At 40.4% G+C, this 19,321-nt stretch overlaps 1 protein-coding gene across 1 annotated transcript in view; it reads left to right on the top strand.

The window, feature by feature from the left end:
* Window positions 1-396: 396 nt before the first annotated feature.
* The window catches only part of LOC132899216 (glutamine-dependent NAD(+) synthetase-like), a 45,181-nt gene continuing 26,256 nt past the window's right edge, over window positions 397-19,321 (top strand). Inside the window, exons 1-9 of the mRNA XM_060940942.1 lie at window positions 397-574; window positions 731-791; window positions 6,641-6,757; window positions 6,865-6,918; window positions 7,059-7,148; window positions 8,603-8,654; window positions 9,412-9,500; window positions 9,692-9,809; window positions 15,301-15,432. Of these exons, the coding sequence (XP_060796925.1) occupies window positions 439-574; window positions 731-791; window positions 6,641-6,757; window positions 6,865-6,918; window positions 7,059-7,148; window positions 8,603-8,654; window positions 9,412-9,500; window positions 9,692-9,809; window positions 15,301-15,432 (849 nt within the window). The 5' untranslated portion in view covers window positions 397-438. The remainder of the gene's footprint in view (window positions 575-730; window positions 792-6,640; window positions 6,758-6,864; window positions 6,919-7,058; window positions 7,149-8,602; window positions 8,655-9,411; window positions 9,501-9,691; window positions 9,810-15,300; window positions 15,433-19,321) is intronic.

The raw sequence follows: 19,321 nt of genomic DNA, 5'->3' as shown, positions 1-19,321 counted from the left end.
CCTGAATTCCATAATGCCTTTTAATTAATTAATGTAAAAAGCCATATACTGTAGGCTACGTTACATGTGCTTATATGGCTAGGTGTTTTTTTTTTCTATCCTGATTGTTGTGAGATTGTGGTTTCAACACTCAAACCTGGGAATGAGTGGGCCTATGTCATGAGTGTATGTTTTTCACATGTTCTGTGTCACTGTCACTGTCATTTATCTGTGATAAAATACCATTTTACATTTGGGCTAATACATTTAATACTGTAAATGCTTTTAAACACACGTTTATTCAAATATTAAATGTTTTCGTGTGAAAAAACGTTGTTGGGCGGTTTTTTGCTTAAGTGGGCGGGGTTTAGAATGTGATTGGGCGGAAATCGCTCAACCAAATCTGGCAACACTGAGTTACAGCAAAAAGTCTCGTGCGCTGAGCTGCTCGCCCAGTTAATGCTACTACTACTACTGGTTGTTGTTTGTTTGTTTGTTTGTTTTGACAGGATGGGGCGGAAAGTGACATTAGCGACTTGTTCTCTGAACCAATGGGCTTTAGATTTTGATGGCAATTTACAAAGAATACTAAAAAGTAAGTTATATTTTTCAGGTTTCGAAGTGGACGATTTATTGCAAAACAAATCCTTTGTCTCCTGATTTGTTGCAGTTGGTAAGAGAAGCATTTTCAGAGTGTTGTGTGTGCTGTGAGTGCTGATCTGATTTATTTTAATTTCACTCCTTAATACAGGTATTGTGACAGCAAAATCTAAAGGTGCCAAGTACAGACTGGGACCAGAACTGGAAATCTGGTAATTACTGCACTTCATTATCTCTTTGTATTGTTGATATTAATGCACTTATTCTAATATGTTGTCATTTCTAGAGTAACAACTAACTCGCAAACACTTGCATTGTGGATACTTGGATAAATCATTTGAAATGTGTTTAATTGCTGATTGCTGAATTTGTCTGTGTTGTTCTCCGAGGAGATGTTTATTGCACTTGATAGGTTTTGACCTGTCTGTGCTAAAGGAGGTTGAATTAACAAAGTATGATCTAGGAATGTCAGTCTCTGCCGCCTGAGAGATTCTGCCTCAGATATCCCGGAGCAGGCACGGTGGTGTAGTGGTTAGCGCTGTCGCCTCACAGCAAGAAGGTCCGGGTTCGAGCCCCGTGGCTGGCGGGGGCCTTTCTGTGTGGAATTTGCATGTTCTCCCCGTGTCCGCGTGGGTTTCCTCCGGGTGCTCCGGTTTCCCCCACAGTCCAAAGACATGCAGGTTAGGTTAACTGGTGACTCTAAATTGACTGTAGGTGTGAATGTGAGTGTGAATGGTTGTCTGTGTCTATGTGTCAGCCCTGTGATGACCTGGCGACTTGTCCAGGGTGTACCCCGCCTTTCGCCCGTAGTCAGCTGGGATAGGCTCCAGTTTGCCTGCGACCCTGTAGAACAGGATAAAGCGGCTTGAGATAATGAGATGAGATATCCTGGAGCCAGGGGCGCAGATAGGATTTTTGAACTGGGGGGGACTGAGCTGTCAGCAAATGATTCCATTTTGTGTATGCATGTATGTGTGTGTGCGTGTGTGTATGTGTGTGTGTGTGTGTGTATATATATATATATATATATATATATATATATACTACCGTTCAAAAGTTTGGGGTCACTTTGAAATGTCCTTATTTTTGAAAGAAAAGCACTGTTCTTTTCAATGAAGATCACTTTAAACTAATCAGAAATCCACTCTATACATTGCTAATGTGGTAAATGACTATTCTAGCTGCAAATGTCTGGTTTTTGGTGCAATATCTCCATAGGTGTATAGAGGCCCATTTCCAGCAACTCTCACTCCAGTGTTCTAATGGTACAATGTGTTTGCTCATTGCCTCAGAAGGCTAATGGATGATTAGAAAACCCTTGTACAATCATGTTAGCACAGCTGAAAACAGTTTAGCTCTTTAGAGAAGCTATAAAGCTGACCTTCCTTTGAGCAGATTGAGTTTCTGGAGCATCACATTTGTGGGGTCAATTAAATGCTCAAAATGGCCAGAAAAATGTCTTGACTATATTTTCTATTCATTTTACAACTTATGGTGGTAAATAAAAGTGTGACTTTTCATGGAAAACACAAAATTGTCTGGGTGACCCCAAACTTTTGAACGGTAGTGTGTATACATGTTATTTCACCTCCCTCACTTCCATCACCAGGAACTACCTGCAGGCCAGGACAATGATAACATTTTAACATAACCTATGGAAATCCAAAGTTTACACATTATCATCACGCACAGAAATTGCAAAACTGCAAAACTAGTTTTAAAACCGCTAAGTTCCAACTGTTAAACATAGCGAGAGGCTGGGCTACGTGTGTGTGTGTGTGTGTGTGTGTGTGTGTGTGTGTGTGTATAAAGTGTAAACCAGTGCATCCTGACTTTCTAACTATGCCTGTGTGTTCAGGGGTTAAATTGGGATTGGTTATATGGGGGGGCTCTGCCTCGTACCCGCCCCTGCCCCCGCCACCCTGCCCCAATATACTTTTTGGAAAATAACCCTCTAATTTGATAACCATATCATATTGCACAGAGATATACACCTTATCTGTGTGTTGTAGGCCTATGTGTGTCTTGTAGTGCCCCCCTATACATTATGGCAGTTTGAATGTAGATTGGTTGGCCAATGTAACAGATTGTACAGGTTGTTGTACATTGGTTTGAAGGAAATGATTAGTGGGGGGTTTGGGGGTCCTCCCCCAGAAGTTTTTTATTATCATACATGTTATTTGCTGAATTCTGGTGCATTTTAATAAGTTGTTAGCTGACTTTACAGAGGTAGGTTGAGCAATATCATGTTAAATCTTGTCACATGCCTACAGGTGAAAAATGTGAAGGAGAAATGTTCAGTGAGAAAATTTGAAGGCTTGCACAATCTTAAACCAAAACAGTTGATTTATTTTGGAGGATAAATGTTAAATATGCCAAAACACTGTTAGTCAAATTGTCAATCAAATATATTCATGCAGTGAATGCAACCAAATACAAACAACACTATAACATTGGAAGCATTTATTATTATTGTTATTATTATGTATTCAATTATTTATTTGGCATGTGGTGCTTTTTGTATTGTCTAGAACATACATAAGATGAGCATATTATAGCAGCAAAATAGAAGCACAATCATTTGAATGCAGCAAAAGTTTTGCTGCATTCAAATGATTGTGCTTCTATTTTGCTGCTATAATATGCTCATCTTATGTATGTTCTAGACAATACAAAAAGCACCACATGCCAAATAAATAATTGAATACATAATAATAGCAATAATAATTACACTAATAATACACTAATAATATTAACAATAAATAATAAATTAATATTAAATTAAATATTAACAATAAATAATAAAACACTAATAATATTAACAATACAGTGAACATAATCATTATCATATTTTTTATTATTAAAAACAAAATATCAAATAATACTGAAGAGGGGGAAAAATAATACTGATCTAAATATGTTGTGTTTTTATTTTTAGACAGTATGTGTTTTGCTAAACACATACTGTCTAAAAATAAAAACACAACATATTTTAGATCAGTATTATTTTTTCCCCTGGAAATTGAACTCGCCAAATGCACAGACAGTTCGTTCAAGCACCTCTGATGGATTAGGATCGTATGCAGGTAAAAGGGGAGACGGTGTACGGAGAAAATTATAAACAAGTCACAACGCTGAAACACAAGCCCAAAAACCCGCAAACCACGACTTCTGATTTTTTTTTAAAGCGAGCTCACAAAAAAAGAAACCCCAAAGTCGCTTATAAAAAGCGGAATTGGCAACCCACGCAGTGTTCCAGAAACCAGAATTTCTGATCGCAAGTTCTGTTCTAAATAGCTTTGACAGGTCGTCTTGTTATCAGGAAAACTAAGATCTATCTCATAAAAGTCATGGGTTTATTGATTAATAAAACGATATTTAATTATTCAGAACTGAAAATCGTGAAAAGGGTTTGTTGCTTTTGATGTGTGCGTGATCATATGCCATCCGCTCCGAGCTTATGTGCCGGGGCTCAGCCCCGGACAGCCCCGGCCCAATTTAACCCCTGCCCCTACCACCCCTAATGCAAAAATGGTTTGGTCTGACTCTTTGATTAAGGGGAAAAAAACGGCATCGTTCGATCATAGCGCTTCGACAATCAGCGTGCGTGCCATTTGCCAACATGCACAAGTCAGGAGCACAGAAAAGAAAAAAGAGAGGAAGAAACCAAGAGACTCAGGGGCTCACTGCATAAATATTTTTAAAAAGATTCGGATATGCAGCAGGTACTAGCAAAGGCAGTGGGGCAGCTGAGCCAGGTGACTATTCGTCCGGATTTCGTCCAGACAGTCCGGTTTTAGAGCCCTCTGTCCGGACGTCTGTCACGCGTCCTCACTTTTTACATTTTGTCCTCATTTCGGACCCTCAGCCGCCACCGTTGCATCAATCGTCACAAATCCCCGCCCATTATTTACACTTGCTATTCTGCGATGACTTACAGGCCTACAGGGATTTCTCGTATACAAACATTGGCGCTGCGCGCGCAGCTGATGGAGCCTCTGCAGCCTCTGATTGTTGGAAGCTGCTGTCACTCAGAAGCTGCGCTCGCGCGATTCACTGATTTTTGCTCCTCCGAGCTGCGCACGCAGTGCGAATGTTTGTACGGAAAAACCTATGAATGTTGGCGCGCATGCTGTTGAACAATACTCATGCCGAAACGAAAGACATCCTTTAAAAATGCTTGGTGCTTAGAGCATCGTTTTGTCTGCAAGAGCCAAAAAGGAAAACACTTGGCCTTCTGAAAGCTCTGTCGCATTGACATTGATGTGGGGAGCAGAGGGAAAGGTGCGATAGACAGACACGCGGACACAGACCGCCACAGAGAGAATGCCAGCAGTGCTGGACAGTCATCTTTAGCATCATTTGTTGCCCCAGCTCTACCGACCCCAATCGATGACAAAACCACTGCTGCTGAGCTGATTGTTCCACACCATTAAACACCATCACTCGTACAGGAGTTTAGACTGCTCTGCAAAAGTTGACAGGTAAGGTTATAGGCCAAATGTAAATGACATGGTTGACTGTCATTTTTCATGTTTTTCTTTTTGATATTTTTTGGATGAGCATAAATGAACACAATGTTTTGTTTTTAGTTTAGTTCCTGTGGATAAGCCAAGGCCAGTATAGTAGGCTAAATGACAGTAGGCCTACATGTTTCTTGACTCTTTTTTTTTTTTTTTCTTTTTGATGGTCATTTTCAAGTGAATAAATATGTTGGCCTATGGCATGGCAAAGACTGTTTTTTCAGTGTCTATAGATGGACACAACTCTTTACAGTGACTTTACAGTGATGTTTTTTTTCTTGTTGACATGGTCTTGACCATCATTTTCCACATTTCTCTTTTTGATAGGTGTTCCAAGTTAATAAATATATATTGACTTCATACATTTTTTTTATAAGTCCCCCCCCGTAATGCAACAGTGTCCTAACTTTAGGGCCTTTGTCCTCACTTTTGGACACAAGTGTCCTAACTTACAGACTCATGTCGGTGGTCACCCTAAAATGAAATGGTTGTTGACCGGTTGAATGGTTTTTGAATACCTGTTATTTAAGGGTTGGAGTGAGTAGAGACTGGGATAAGAGAGGTGGGTGTGTGTGTGTGGGTTGGCCTGGGGGGCCCATTCAGAGCATTTTGTCCGGGCCCAGCCAAAGCTGTCAGCGGCCCTGCTAGTAAGGATAACCTTATGGAAACAGAGAGATGTTTGAGTGAACATAAGTTTCAAGGATTTAACTAGAACTCACCAAACAAGTAGCAATCAGACCAGTGTGTACCAGTTACAAGCATGCCAAACTGATATCTCTGTTAATGCCTATGCTTTACCTATACCTAAACAAACTGAAAGAAAAAAAAAGAGTGAAGCAGTGACTGTCTACAGCTGCTGTAACGTGATGACAGGAAGTAACTTTTATTCTTAGCAGAAGTTCTGAAACAATTCATGTAACTCTAAACGGATAAAAAGTCTGGTTTGTCATTCCTTAAGAAATGAAGAATTGCAGTCATTAGCAGATTTCTGTGTTGTCCAGAATGTAAATAACTTCAGAACATGCTGTTAGTGGAAAGTAATCAATGTTGGAGTGGTAACAGTGATTACACTTTGCATCAAGTGACATCATATGTACAGTACATTCACCCTCATCGTATGTTGTTGATTATTTTCTTATTACAGCTCAGAACATGTTGCGTAATAAAACAACCGATCTTTGGCTGAGAGTTAAATTAATTAAAAATAAACTATTTGTCAGGTCACATTCGTATCACGGGATCAGGTTGAATCAGTGGGTGTGTCATGCTTTGCCGTTTTGTTCAGTGATATTTGTATGATTTTATGTTGATGTAGTGTGTGAATGCACATAATTTTTTTTTCTGGAAGGATTAACCCTTTGTTGGATGCAATTATTCATCATTCAGTAACTAGTAACTGTAAGTACGGAATAATTAGGAGTTTCAAGGGGTTAAACTTGAGCCTTAGTGCTCAGGCTGTCAGTGCCAGTATAAATCTTCTTTGAAAGACTTCCAGAATAACTGTTCATGGAAAAGCTTTTTTTTTTTTTTTAAATCAGTGGCTACGGATGTGCTGATCACTTCTATGAATCCGACACACTTCTGCACTGCTTCCAAGTCCTCAAGGCGCTGCTGGAGTCCCCTGAGACGCAGGATATAATCTGCAATGTTGGCATGTGAGTGTTAAACCTGCTCACTTGTTGTGTTCTGTTGTGTAATATTTAATTAATTGCTAATTTGCTTTGTGTGTGTGGTTTTGTTTTATTTTTTTTCCCTCCTGCAGGCCTGTTATGCATCACAATGTTCGCTATAATTGCAGAGTCCTGTTCCTGAACAAGTCAGTCTTTGGTGTTGACAGATCAAATAAGTATAAGTCGTATTTGTACAGCATGTGATTTATACTTTTAGCTTGATCATGTGGCTACATGTTCGTACAGACCCAAGTAAAGATGGAATTTGCTTTCGCCTTCTTAACAGGAAGATTTTACTGATCCGGCCTAAAATGCTTTTGGCAAATTATGGCAACTACAGAGAATTTCGCTGGTTTTCTCCTTGGAGTAAGCCCAGGTACATGAACAGCATTGTCTACTAATTATTCAGAATTTGTGGAACATTTTGTGAAAGGAAAACTCCACCCTATTTATTAAACATGCAGAAATAAATGTCCACAAGGAAGATACGTGATCTACTTAGTGATTCCAGTGCAATTTTGTTGGTTGATGCGGCATTTTTATTATTCCTGTGTTAGTGCTTATCTGCTGCTCTGGTGTTACAGAGGGACATCGTTATTGCTAGTGCAGTTACAATGGCATTTAAGGGGGGGGGGGGGTCATTCAGTTATCTCAAACATACAGGATAATATGGAAGCATATTGCTGCCACACCAGAAAAAAAGAAAAAAATCAGTATCACGTAATAACATGAAAAGTTTATTGTCATAACAATATATTTTTCACCTTGTAACAGAATATAAAAAAAACACTTTTTCCTGATCACGTAATTCCATTTATTACATCCACATTCACTGGATATGAGCAATTGCGTGTTCTGATTGGCTACTCTACTAACCCAAGGAGGCCTGGGGGGGTCCATTGGGTAGAGTGACGTAATACATGTAGGATAAGCGATATGCTAGGAATATTGTATGCTATCAAACCAAATTAATGAAACTTGCTAGAAGGAAATAGAATACATGTTTTTATTCCATCGAAAAAGTGTCCTGTATGTATAATAATATGTGATACTGATTTTCTTTCATTTTTCTGGTGTGGCAGCAATACACTTCCATAGGATAATGTTCAGATTTTGCTGCTAGCACTTAAAAAAAAAAAGCACGAGCTTATTTTCTTACTTATCGATTTCTAGCTATGTTGAAGTACAGTATGAAACAGTGGAGACGGTGGTGCGAATGTCGGACTCAGATTTCCGGAATGCAGCGCAGCTATAAGACGCAGTTGCGCCGAGTTATGGCAGAGACTCAGCTTGTTTAGTCAAGTCAACTTTGTCAAATATGCTATACATGCTCGACATGCAGCACAGATGAAATTTCAGTCCTCTCTGACCCACGGTGCAAACAGGCAATGCAATAAAATAGAATAACTGAAATAAACAATATAAACACTCTAGATAAGAAATAGACATAGACTAAACACTCACAGGTGTGTATATATGTTAGTTAGGTTAGGTTTAAGCTAGGTTAGTTAGAAATCTTCGAGACAGTGAGTATGATGGTGATATTAGGATGAAAGCGGAAGCTTTTGGAGCTGCTCTGTTTGAGCAGAGTGTACAGACGAGGAGCTGGGAGTTCTGGACAGACTAAAGGACTAAAGCGCTGCTGCATTGCTCTTTTTAGATAGAGATGAAGTAAGGGTTAATCTCGCTTGTATTGTGGGGAACGAAGTCATGACAAAGTACAATTTGGAAGCTAGTGAAGATCACATGTTCATCATGAAGCTTGTTCAGAGTGGATTTTTCCTCTAAGTACGCCTCCAGTGTGAGCAGTGATACCTTTCATGTTCACAGATGTGTTGAAGAGTACTTTTTGCCAAGAATGATCCAGGATGTGACAGAACAGGTAAAACACTCCACTCCACCCTCGACATGTTTTAATAAAGAACAAGTTATGGCACAACGCAAAGCTGTGTGGTTTTTATCACACCTTGGCCTCATGTACAGAATGAAAGTTTTGGATGTATTTAGCATTCCAGTATAATGACTGTTATTCTGTCCACATTCACTGGATATGATCAATCGCGCACTCTGATTAGCTACTCTACTTTTAGGATATCAGCTCATCTACCGTGAGTAGAGAAAAACAAAATGGCGGAGTGTCCTTCTGAACCAACCGAGGACGAAATAAAAACTCGACTCGAAAACAAAACCCCAAAAAATACAAAAAAAGAAAGCAATAAAATATGGAATGAAAGTATTTGATGGTGGAGAGCATATCTGTTTTTATTTTTCAAGAATTACTATTAGAGCATTTTTCAAAAATTGTTACTGTCATTTCGCCGGTTTTTTTACATTCTAAGCAGAAATGATTTTGTCGGGCATTTTGTATACAATTTTTATTTATCGAATTTGCAAAACATACAAATAAAAATGCTCTGTTTCGCAAAATCCAGTGAATGTGGATAGAATAAAACAGTTACTCCACTCAGTCTCGTCGTACATGGCTTATAGCTAACTATCAGCTCATGTATGATTTCAATTTTGTGGAATAATTAATTAATTACAGCTCCTTTTTAAATAGGGCTGCAAGATGAATCTATGCCTTTAGTACATTTTGTATTGAAATGATCAGATTTCTCTGTAATAATCACTCTGCTTAGGTGACAGTTCCATTTGGCGACGCAGTCCTGTCCACTAAGGACACGTGTATAGGGAGTGAGTTCTGTGCTGAACTGTGGAACCCCAGGAGGTACTATATTCCAAAATAACAGATTTGTCCTGTACACTATGATTGCACTTTTTGTAGCCCTGTACAGTGACTTATTTTCTTGTCAGTGCCTTAGGATGTGGATTATCTTGAATGCAGCACAGAGCGCTGCGATTTGTTACGAATTTGCAACTGTGAAACCATATAGACCAATTTGTTTGACCATTTTTCAGTCCTCATGTGGACATGGGTTTGGATGGCATTGAGATCTTTACGAACTCGTCTGCCAGCTATCATGAGCTACGCAAAGCTGACCAGAGGGTGAACTTGGTCAAGTCAGCCACCACAAAGGTCAGTTACGCACACATTCCTGCCTCTTGTCACAGTAAACACTGTTCTATAATATGGAGTTATTATAGAGCAAAGTATAATATGGAGTTACACCCACAAACTTGGCTTAACATCAGCTTTCTTGCCACTATTTAACCTGCATCATTCGACTTCAGTCACTCATGCATGCACACACGTGATAGTGACCGTCGCATTTTCTTGAGGCAGGTGGTGTTTGTTTATTTATTTGGCCATGGTCATATTCATGAAAAATGTCTTGTTTTGTGTTGTAAAGCTGGTGCTAATGAAATAAATGAGCAGTTGCTTAGCTCTTCAACTCGTACGCCTCTTTCTCTATCGCTCAACTTGCACATTAGTTTGCTGTGCTGTGTTAGAGAAGGCAAGAGACCACATAGTCTGCCATGACTGTAACGGTGTAATTGAGAAGTCTTGACACATTAAAAGCTCTCTCCCTTTTTAATTGTTGACTGTGAGATTTTGTAAAGTCTGCTAGTTCTCATTATAAAAATTCTTAATGTTGTAACAGTAAGACCTTAATCCTTGTCTCAAACCGTGTTGTGTTGGGTCCTTGAATTTGATGGAATTGGGCCTTGAAAGTCCCTGAAACATCCTTGAATTTGACGTTTAAGAAGGTGTGGGAACCCTGTCTAATAATGACACGTTCTTTTTAGCTCATCCGGCCGCAGGCCAGGCAAGATGAGCTTATGCAATCACGCGTTGTCCATCCGTCATCGTCGTCGTCCGTCCACAATTGACAAAAATTGCTGCTTCTCCTACAGGATTGATCAGATTTTGATCAAACTCGCATAAAATGTTCCCTAAGTGGGTGTGCATAAAAGTTGTCAAGATAGTGGCGCCACCTGTCATATTTACAATTTTATGGGTGTCTGAAATTTTTGGGTGACTCATCACATTAAACGCGACTTTTCGTAAACTGCTGGGACGTTTTCACTGAAACTCACCCAGAAGACTCTAAAGACATATATTCCAACAAGAGTTGTTCACCAGGTGGCGCCACCTACCATCAGGGATGAGAATTTTCCGCCGATCGGCGGATTTCCGACTTTTTCAGACCAAAATGATCGTTTTTGAGCGCGCGCGCGCAACATTAAGGTCTGCATCACGCATCTTAGAATGTGCGCGCACGAGGGAGACTGTGTGCAGTGTTGCCAGATATTGCTGATGTTTTCCATCCCAAAATATGTTCCAAATCCGCCAAAATGCACTTAAAACCACCCAATGTGGCAACACTGCCTGTGTGCTTGTTCATGTAGCGCATACCAGACAAAGAGCATCCTGATTGGGTTACTCAGCAAAATAAGCCAATCAGCTTTCAGTGTGGGCGGGCTTTTATCTCTTTTCTCGAGGACCGGAGTTTTCAGCTGAGTCAGTGCAGCCTACAGGATCGGCATGGCAGAGAGAGAGCACGCGCCCCAAAAAACCAAAATACAAAACCCACTTCAGCTCAGATTACACAAAAGAATCTCCCTGTCTAATAATAATCTCCCTGTCTAATAATAATAACAACCCTGTCTAATAATAATATCCCTGTCTAATAAGGGTCAACAATAATGACAGTTTCGCGCGATGTACTGTTTGCAGCAGTGATTTCAGCATTGCCCATGGTGGCTTAAATGATTATAAAGGACATGTTGAGGTGAGGAGTGTCATTTCATGTGCATTATATTTAGGTCTACAACAGGCTGGCATGAAAAGACCAAACTTATTGAAGATTTCCGTAAAGTAACAATGTATGAATATACATCATATATATCAAACACACGTCATATATAAGTGTGTATCTTTTATAAATGGGGTTAGCATGTTGGTAAGTGTAGCATGTTGGTAAGAATCATAGTATCGTATCTATATTTCTGATAAAATTTTAGGTATGATACCGTGTATAACTCGCCTACTTATTGCTCATTTCATAGGGGGATGGAGGGGGAATTGCTGGTATGTGCCGCGTGGGAGCGTCTGCCCAAATTTTTTAGGCCGAGATGAACTTATAGTTTTTGATTTAAAAAAAATTTCCAATATGTAATGCCCATTGTACATGCCTGTTCTTTAACTCAAAATCACCATCTTGATCTTCAAATTGACCATATGGTATCTGTATTACATTACACAACATCCTGTCCAGATAAAACCTAGTTAGTACACACAACAGTTGAAAGGGAAGTGATGAGTGATGTTGAATGTTGCCTGCTTAATATGCAAGGCCTCCTGCTACCATGATAACATCAGAAGAAAGCTTAAGAGAATTATATGATAGAACTTTTTTCTGGTTTGCACTTCATTTTAAAGGATTAGAGTATTCAAAGACATGAATAGCAAAAATGCAGAAATATAATACTGTAGAGCTTGTTTATATTAAAAGGTGCATTGATTTTTTGAAATCATCAAATGTGAATTGATTAAAAACAAGTCTCTTGTACCATATTAATCATTTTCACCTGGGAGTCCACCAAGAAGGGGAATTTATTTCCAAATAAATTGCAACTTTTTGCTGATAAAATTAATGGTTTTGGGGTAAAAAAAAAAAGGCAAAAATCATTAGCCCCTGGAACCCCTGGGCCCCGCCCCCCTGGGCCATGGGCCCCGCCCTGTTTTTTTCAGACTTTTTAAATATTTTTCATTCTCATCCCTGTACCATGGATGAGGCTACAGAGGAGTCATGTGCAATTTCCTGAAAATCACTCCTCCGACAGGAGTGATCAGATTTTAATCAAACTCATGGAATGTTCCCCAGGTTGGTATGTATAAAAGTTGTCAAGACGGTGGCACCACCTGTCATATTTATGATTTTATGGGTATCTTGGCTGGTATGAGCTACAGCCTCATTGAGGCTATTTTTAGCTCATTTGGTTCCTCAGGTGGGTGTGCATAAAAGTTGTCAAGACAGTGGCACCACCTGTCATATTTAACATTTTATGGGCGTTTGAAAATTTTGGGTGACTCGTCACACCAAACACTACTCTTCGTAAACTGCTGGGAAGTTTTCACTAAAACTCACCCAGAAGACTCTAAAGACATATTCCAACAAGCATTGTTCACCAGGTGGTGCCACCTGCCATGGGGTCATATACAATTTCACAAAAATCGCTACTCCTCCCACAGGATTGATCAGCTTTCAAACTTGTATGCGACAACAGTGGCCGGTATGAGCTACAGCCTCATTGAGGCTTTTTTTTTTAATCCATTTGTAGTCACATTTTCAGTGGTGCTTGAAAGTTTGTGAAACCTTTAGAATTTTCTATATTTCTGCATAAATATGACCTAAAACATCAGATTTTCACAGAAGTCCTAAAAGTAGATAAAGAGAACCCAGTTAAACAAATGAGACAAAAGTATTGTACTTGGTCATTTATTTATTGAGGAACTGATCCAATGTTGCATATCTGTAAGTGGCAAAAGTATGTGAACCTCTAGGATTAGCAGTTAATTTGAAGGTGAAATTAGTCAGGTGTTTTCAATCAATGAGATGAAAATCAGGTGCGAGTGGGCACCCTGTTTTATTTAAAGAACAGGGATCTATCAAAGTCTGATCTTCACAACACATTTGTGGAAGTGTATCATGGCACGAACAAAGGAGATTTCTGAGGGCCTTAGAAAAAGCATTGTTGATGCTCATCAGGCTGGAAAAGGTTACAAAACTATCTCTAAAGAATTTGGACTCCACCAATCCACAGTGAGACAGATTGTGTACAAATGGAGGAAATTCAAGACCATTGTTACCCTCCCCAGGAGTGGTCAACCAATAAAGATTACTCCAAGAGCAAGGCATGTAATAGTCGGTGTAGCAGTTCGTAGGGGTGGAGCACAGAAAAGACGGCAGGCCAGAATTAAGTTCCACAAGAACCTCTTTATTTTATGTCTTTTCAGACTTTGGATACTCTATCTATCCACACACACACCAGTCGTCTGGTTGGGGAGAGAGCCTCCTTCCTCTGCTCTCTCTCTCCTTATAGGGTGCGGTCACTGGGGAAGACACACAAACACAGATTAACCAACATCAGGTGCAGTGATTCTGCCACTTACCTTCCCTGACTCCGCCCTCCGGTCACAGACCGACGCTTGACCACGCCCCCGCTGCCACAGTCGGCAAGGTCACAAAGGACCCAGGGTAACTTCTAAGCAACTGAAGGCCTCTCTCACATTGGCTAATGTTCATGAGTCCACCATCAGGAGAACACTGAACAACAATGGTGTGCATGGCAGGGTTGCAAGGAGAAAGCCACTGCTCTCCAAAAAACATTGCTGCTCATCTGCAGTTTGCTAACGATCACGTGGACAAGCCAGAAGGCTATTGGAAAAATGTTTTGTGGAAGGATGAGACCAAAATAGAACTTTTTGGTTTAAATGAGAAGCGTGATGTTTGGAGAAAGGAAAACACTGCTTTCCAGCACAAGAACCTTATCCCATCTGTGAAACATGGTGGTGGTAGTATCATAGTTTGGGCCTGTTTTGCTGCATCTGGGCCAGGACGGCTTGCCATCATTGATAGAACAATGAATTCTGAATTATACCAGCAAATTCTAAAGGAAAATGTTAGGATATCTGTCCATGAACTGAATCTCAAGAGAAGGTGGGTCATGCAGCAAGACAACGACCCTAAGCACACAAGTCGTTCTACCAAAGAATGGTTAAAGAAGAATAAAGTTAATGTTTTGGAATGGCCAAGTCAAAGTCCTGACCTTAATCCAATCGAAATGTTGTGGAAGGACCTGAAGTGAGCAGTTCATGCGGGGAAACCCATCAACATCCCAGAGTTGAAGCTGTTCTGTACGGAGGAATGGGCTAAAATTCCTCCAAGCCGGTGTGCAGGACTGATCAACAGTTACCGGAAATGTTTAGTTGTAGTTATTGCTGCACAAGGGGGTCACACCAGATACTGAAAGCAAAGGTTCACATACTTTTGCCACTCACAGATATGTAATATTGGATCATTTTCCTCAATAAATAAATGACCAAGTATTATAATTTTGTCTCATTTGTTTAACTGGGTTTTCTTTATCTACTTTGAGGACTTGTGTGAAAATCTGATGATGTTTTAGGTCATGTTTATGCAGAAATATAGAAAATTCTAAAGGGTTCACAAACTTTCAAGCAGCACTGTAATGTGAATATCCCAGAGACAAGTTAGTTCCTGTTTTCACTTGTGTTATAGCAGCTATAAAACAGTTGTTCCCTCATCAGCCTCTTTTTTTTTTTTTTGTCTTTCTTGACATTAATAAGAGAGAAATTCCAAAAAAGTCAAACCTGCCAAGTCTCCAAGTGGTGGAAAACTTGTTGACAGTAGAGCAATAGAACAAATGCATTAATATAAACCTGCGATTTGAATTACAGTCAGAATAACTGTCAGAGCTGCTGTTACAGAAAGTTAATCCTCAGCTTCTGACCAATCAGATTTGAAAATTCAACAACGCTGTGCTTTAAGCCCCGTTAATTTGATTTTGAAAATGCATTCCTCAGCTTTTGTTTGTTACAGAGTGGAGGGATCTATCTGATGGCTAATCAGAAAGGCTGTGATGGAGATCGTCTGTACTACGATGGCTGCGCTATGATTGCCATCAACGGAGACATCGTCGCTCAGGGGGCACAGTTTTCACTTGATGATGTGGTACGTGTCATGATTAAAATGTCCTTTGGACATGTTTGCAGTTTTGGTCTGCTGATGTAAAAGATTTTAGATTAGATTAGATTCACTTTATTCATCCCACATCGGGGAAATTCACGTGTTACAGTAGCAAGAAAAAGTCAAACAGATAACAAATAAAACTGAAATAAAAATAAGACAAATGAAGGATTAAATACAGAGGGCTATTTGCATCATCTACCGTGAAAAAGTATAGAAAAAATTGCCTTATTGAGAGGCTCGGAAAAATTGCACATTACAGGTAGACTCTCTCTCTCTCTCTCTCTCTCTCTCTCTCTCTCTTTTTATATATATATATATATATATATATATATATATATACCGTGTGTGTGTGTATGTGTATATATATATATATATATATATATATATATATATATATATATATATATATATATATATATATATACCGTGTGTGTGTGTATGTGTATATATATATATATATATATATATATATATATATATATATATATATATATACCGTGTGTGTGTGTGTATATATATATATATATATATATATATATACACACACACACATATATATATATATATATATATATATATATATATATATATATATATATATATATACGTAAATATTTATATATAAATATAATATATATATAAACATAAGTATGCATAAAAATAATTTAAGGCCTATATTATTGCACATAATTGCATCGATGAGAGATGGCAGAGGTAGTAGTGGTGAAGTAGTGCAAATATAACGACAAACAGGTTATTGGTGCTACGTTACAAGCTGTGGGTGTTATACAGTCTGACAGCAGCCGGTATGAATGACCTGCGGTATCTCTCCTTCTTACACCGTGGGTGTAGCAATCTACTACTAAAAGAGCTGCTTAAAGCCCCCACAGCCTCATGTAGGGGGTGAGAGGGGTTATCCATGATTGAGGTCAGCTTGGCTAACATCCTCCTCTCACCCACCACCTCAATGGAGTCCAGAGGACAGTCCAAGACTGAGCCAGCCCTTCTGACCAGTTTATTAAGTTTGTTCCTGTCCCTCTCTGAACTTCCACAGCCCCAGCAGACCACAATGTAGAAAATCACTGATGCTACCGCAGAGTCATAAAAAGTCCTAAGCAGTGTCCTGCACACACCAAAAGACCTCAGTCTTCTCAAGAGGTGGAGACGACTTTGGCCCTTCTTGTACAGGACGTCTGTGTTGTTAGTCCAGTCCAGTATGTTGTTGAAGTGAACACCCAGGTATTTGTACTCCTCCAAGTCAAGTCAAGTTTATTTGTATAGCGCTTTTAACAATAAACATTGTCGCAAAGCAGCTTTACAGAATTTGAACGACTTAAAACGAGCTAATTTTGTCCCTAATCTGTCCTCCACAATCTCAATGTCCAAACCCTGGATGTTCACTGGTGCAATTTGTGAAACTGTCCTTCTGAAATCGATCACCACCTCCTTTGTCTTGCTGGCGTTGATGTGCAGGTGGTTCAGTTCGCACCAGGTGACAAAGTTGGTGATGACCTCTCTGTACTCCAGATTGTCCCCCTCTGACACACGTCCAACGATGGCTGTATCATCAGAGAACTTCTGGAGGTGGCAGCTGTCCGTGTTGTAGCTGAAGTCAGATGTGTAAAGTGTAAAGAGGAAAGGAGAGAGCACTGTACCCTGTGGAGCCCCCGTGCTGCAGACTACCACATCAGACACACAGTCGCAGAGCCTCACATACTGCGGTCTGTTAATGAGGTAGTCGATGATCCATGCAGCCAGGTGGCAGTCGACACCAGCTGGGGCTGGATGGCTGGATTGTGTTGAAAGCACTGGAGAAGTCAAAGAACATGATTCTCACAGTGCTCCCAGTACCCTCCAGGTGCAAAAGTGACCGGTGTAGCAGGTAAATGACAGCGTCATCCACACCAATGCCCGGTCGATATGCGAACTGCAGGGGGTCCATCTCGCTGTTCACCAGGTGTCGGACGTGGGAGAGAACAATCCTCTCCATGATCTTCATGAGGTGAGACGTTAAAGCTACTGGCCGAAAGTGGTTGGGCTCCCTGGGGTGCGCAATCTTGGGACCTGGAACCACACATGATGTTTTCCACAGAAGTGGAACTTTCTCCAGACTGAGGCTCAGGTTGAAAATGTACAGAAGAATCCCACAGAGCTGATCTGCACAGTCCTTCATACATGAAAATCCCTCACCTTTTGGCGAAATTCGCCGTTTTGAAACCAAAATGGGTGACCTATCTGAATCGTGTAGATCTGATGAGAAAAAAAATTGGGGGGGGTTTGATATTGACCCAAAGGGCAAGGAGGTTGCTTCGCACCCATAGACAGCTCGTGCCGGTTTGCGCCGCCTCTTCCTGCTTTGATATTGACGCCATAGCGACGAGTGCATCTCGCTGCCAGCATCATTTCGCACCTCTTCTCCTGCTGGCCAGAGCGTGCACACATCAGTCAGAGTGCAGACCAGACCACCAGAAGCTGGATTGAGTCATCGGACTGAATTTCCTACTTTTTTCAAACTTTCCTGATCGCTATCAAAACAAACAAAACTTCCGGCTTGATTACGTCAGCATTCAAAAGAGGGCACGCGCGTCTTTTGACAATCCCTGTGTCCGAAATTGCTCGCTACTCGCTATATAGGGCACTGTATAGTGGAGACGCCATTTTGTAGTGCTGTCCGTGCTGAAAGAAATCAAATTAAAAGTCTCAAATTTGATTTAATAAAAGACAGCAGCAAAGAAGAAAGTACAGTATTCAGCCTTGATTTAAAAAGAACTGAAAGCTGCAGGTACTTCCATATCTCGGCAGGCTGAGTGGTATGCTGGGGCACCTCTTGCCAGCAGACCAGGATATCCAGAGGGAACTTGTGCAGTTCAGTGTTGACCTGACCATCCCCAGCTTCAAGGAGGGAGAGAGCATCGTGGAGTGGTGGGGTCATGTCTTCAACAAACCAGACAAGTACCCCTCCCTGGGTGCACTGGTTAAGTGTTGCCTCTCCATCTTTCATGGACCTAGAGTCGAGTCCTCATTTAGTCTGATGAATGATGTAATTGATCAAAGGAGTGGCAACATGAATGTGGAAACATTTAATGCAATACTGACAGCTACGCTCAGCCATTCCCTACTCGGATTCTGGCGGACTGTGTGACGAGTGACCGATCCATTGACGGTAAACAAGGATCGAGTGGACTTCAGTGGCGACTATGATATTGAATTTGGTCACTCGTCACACAGTCCGCCAGAATCCGAGTAGGGAATGGCTGAGCGTAGCTGTCAGTCAAACACAAGTTAGCCAATGGGAATGCATTCCTGGACAGCCCACCCACACGTGAAGTTTGTGCCAAAACTGCGAGCAAAAAGTCAGGGAGCGCAAACGAGAAAGCTGGAATCGCAACCAAAATAAATTACGTCAAACAAAACCGAGAAAGACGCGGAACAAAAATAAAAGGTTTCTGAAGAGTAATAGACTGATATTTTGCACGATTACACGAATAATTTGTTTGCCAGTCTAAAAAAATTGACTATTTTTTTCTTTTTGTGTATTTTGATTTGTCGTTTTTGTTTGATATTTCAAAAGTATTGTATGAACATTTTGGCACAAAATTGATTTCATAGAAGACAGCTATGCAGCTCTTTAGAACGGAGGATGTGACGTTTGGGGAAGTGGACAGAACATTGTGCAAGAACATTAACTCTGCAGCAGCCACATACAAACACCAGCAGAGGGTGAACAAGGAGGAAAAGCAGCAGAGCAAGTATGGCTCTCAAGCAACTTGCAGTGCTCAGCAGGCCAAGAAACAGACTGCTGAAGGAGAGAAGCGGGCAAGGCTGAAACATGTGGCAACTCGGAGAAAGCAGGCCATGGAGACACTGGTGG

This window comes from Neoarius graeffei, chromosome 15, assembly GCF_027579695.1.
Source record: "Neoarius graeffei isolate fNeoGra1 chromosome 15, fNeoGra1.pri, whole genome shotgun sequence".
Classification (NCBI taxonomy): Eukaryota; Metazoa; Chordata; class Actinopteri; order Siluriformes; family Ariidae; genus Neoarius; species Neoarius graeffei.
The sequence above is the reverse complement of the archived record's forward strand: the minus strand, read 5'-3'. Positions and strand labels throughout refer to the sequence as shown.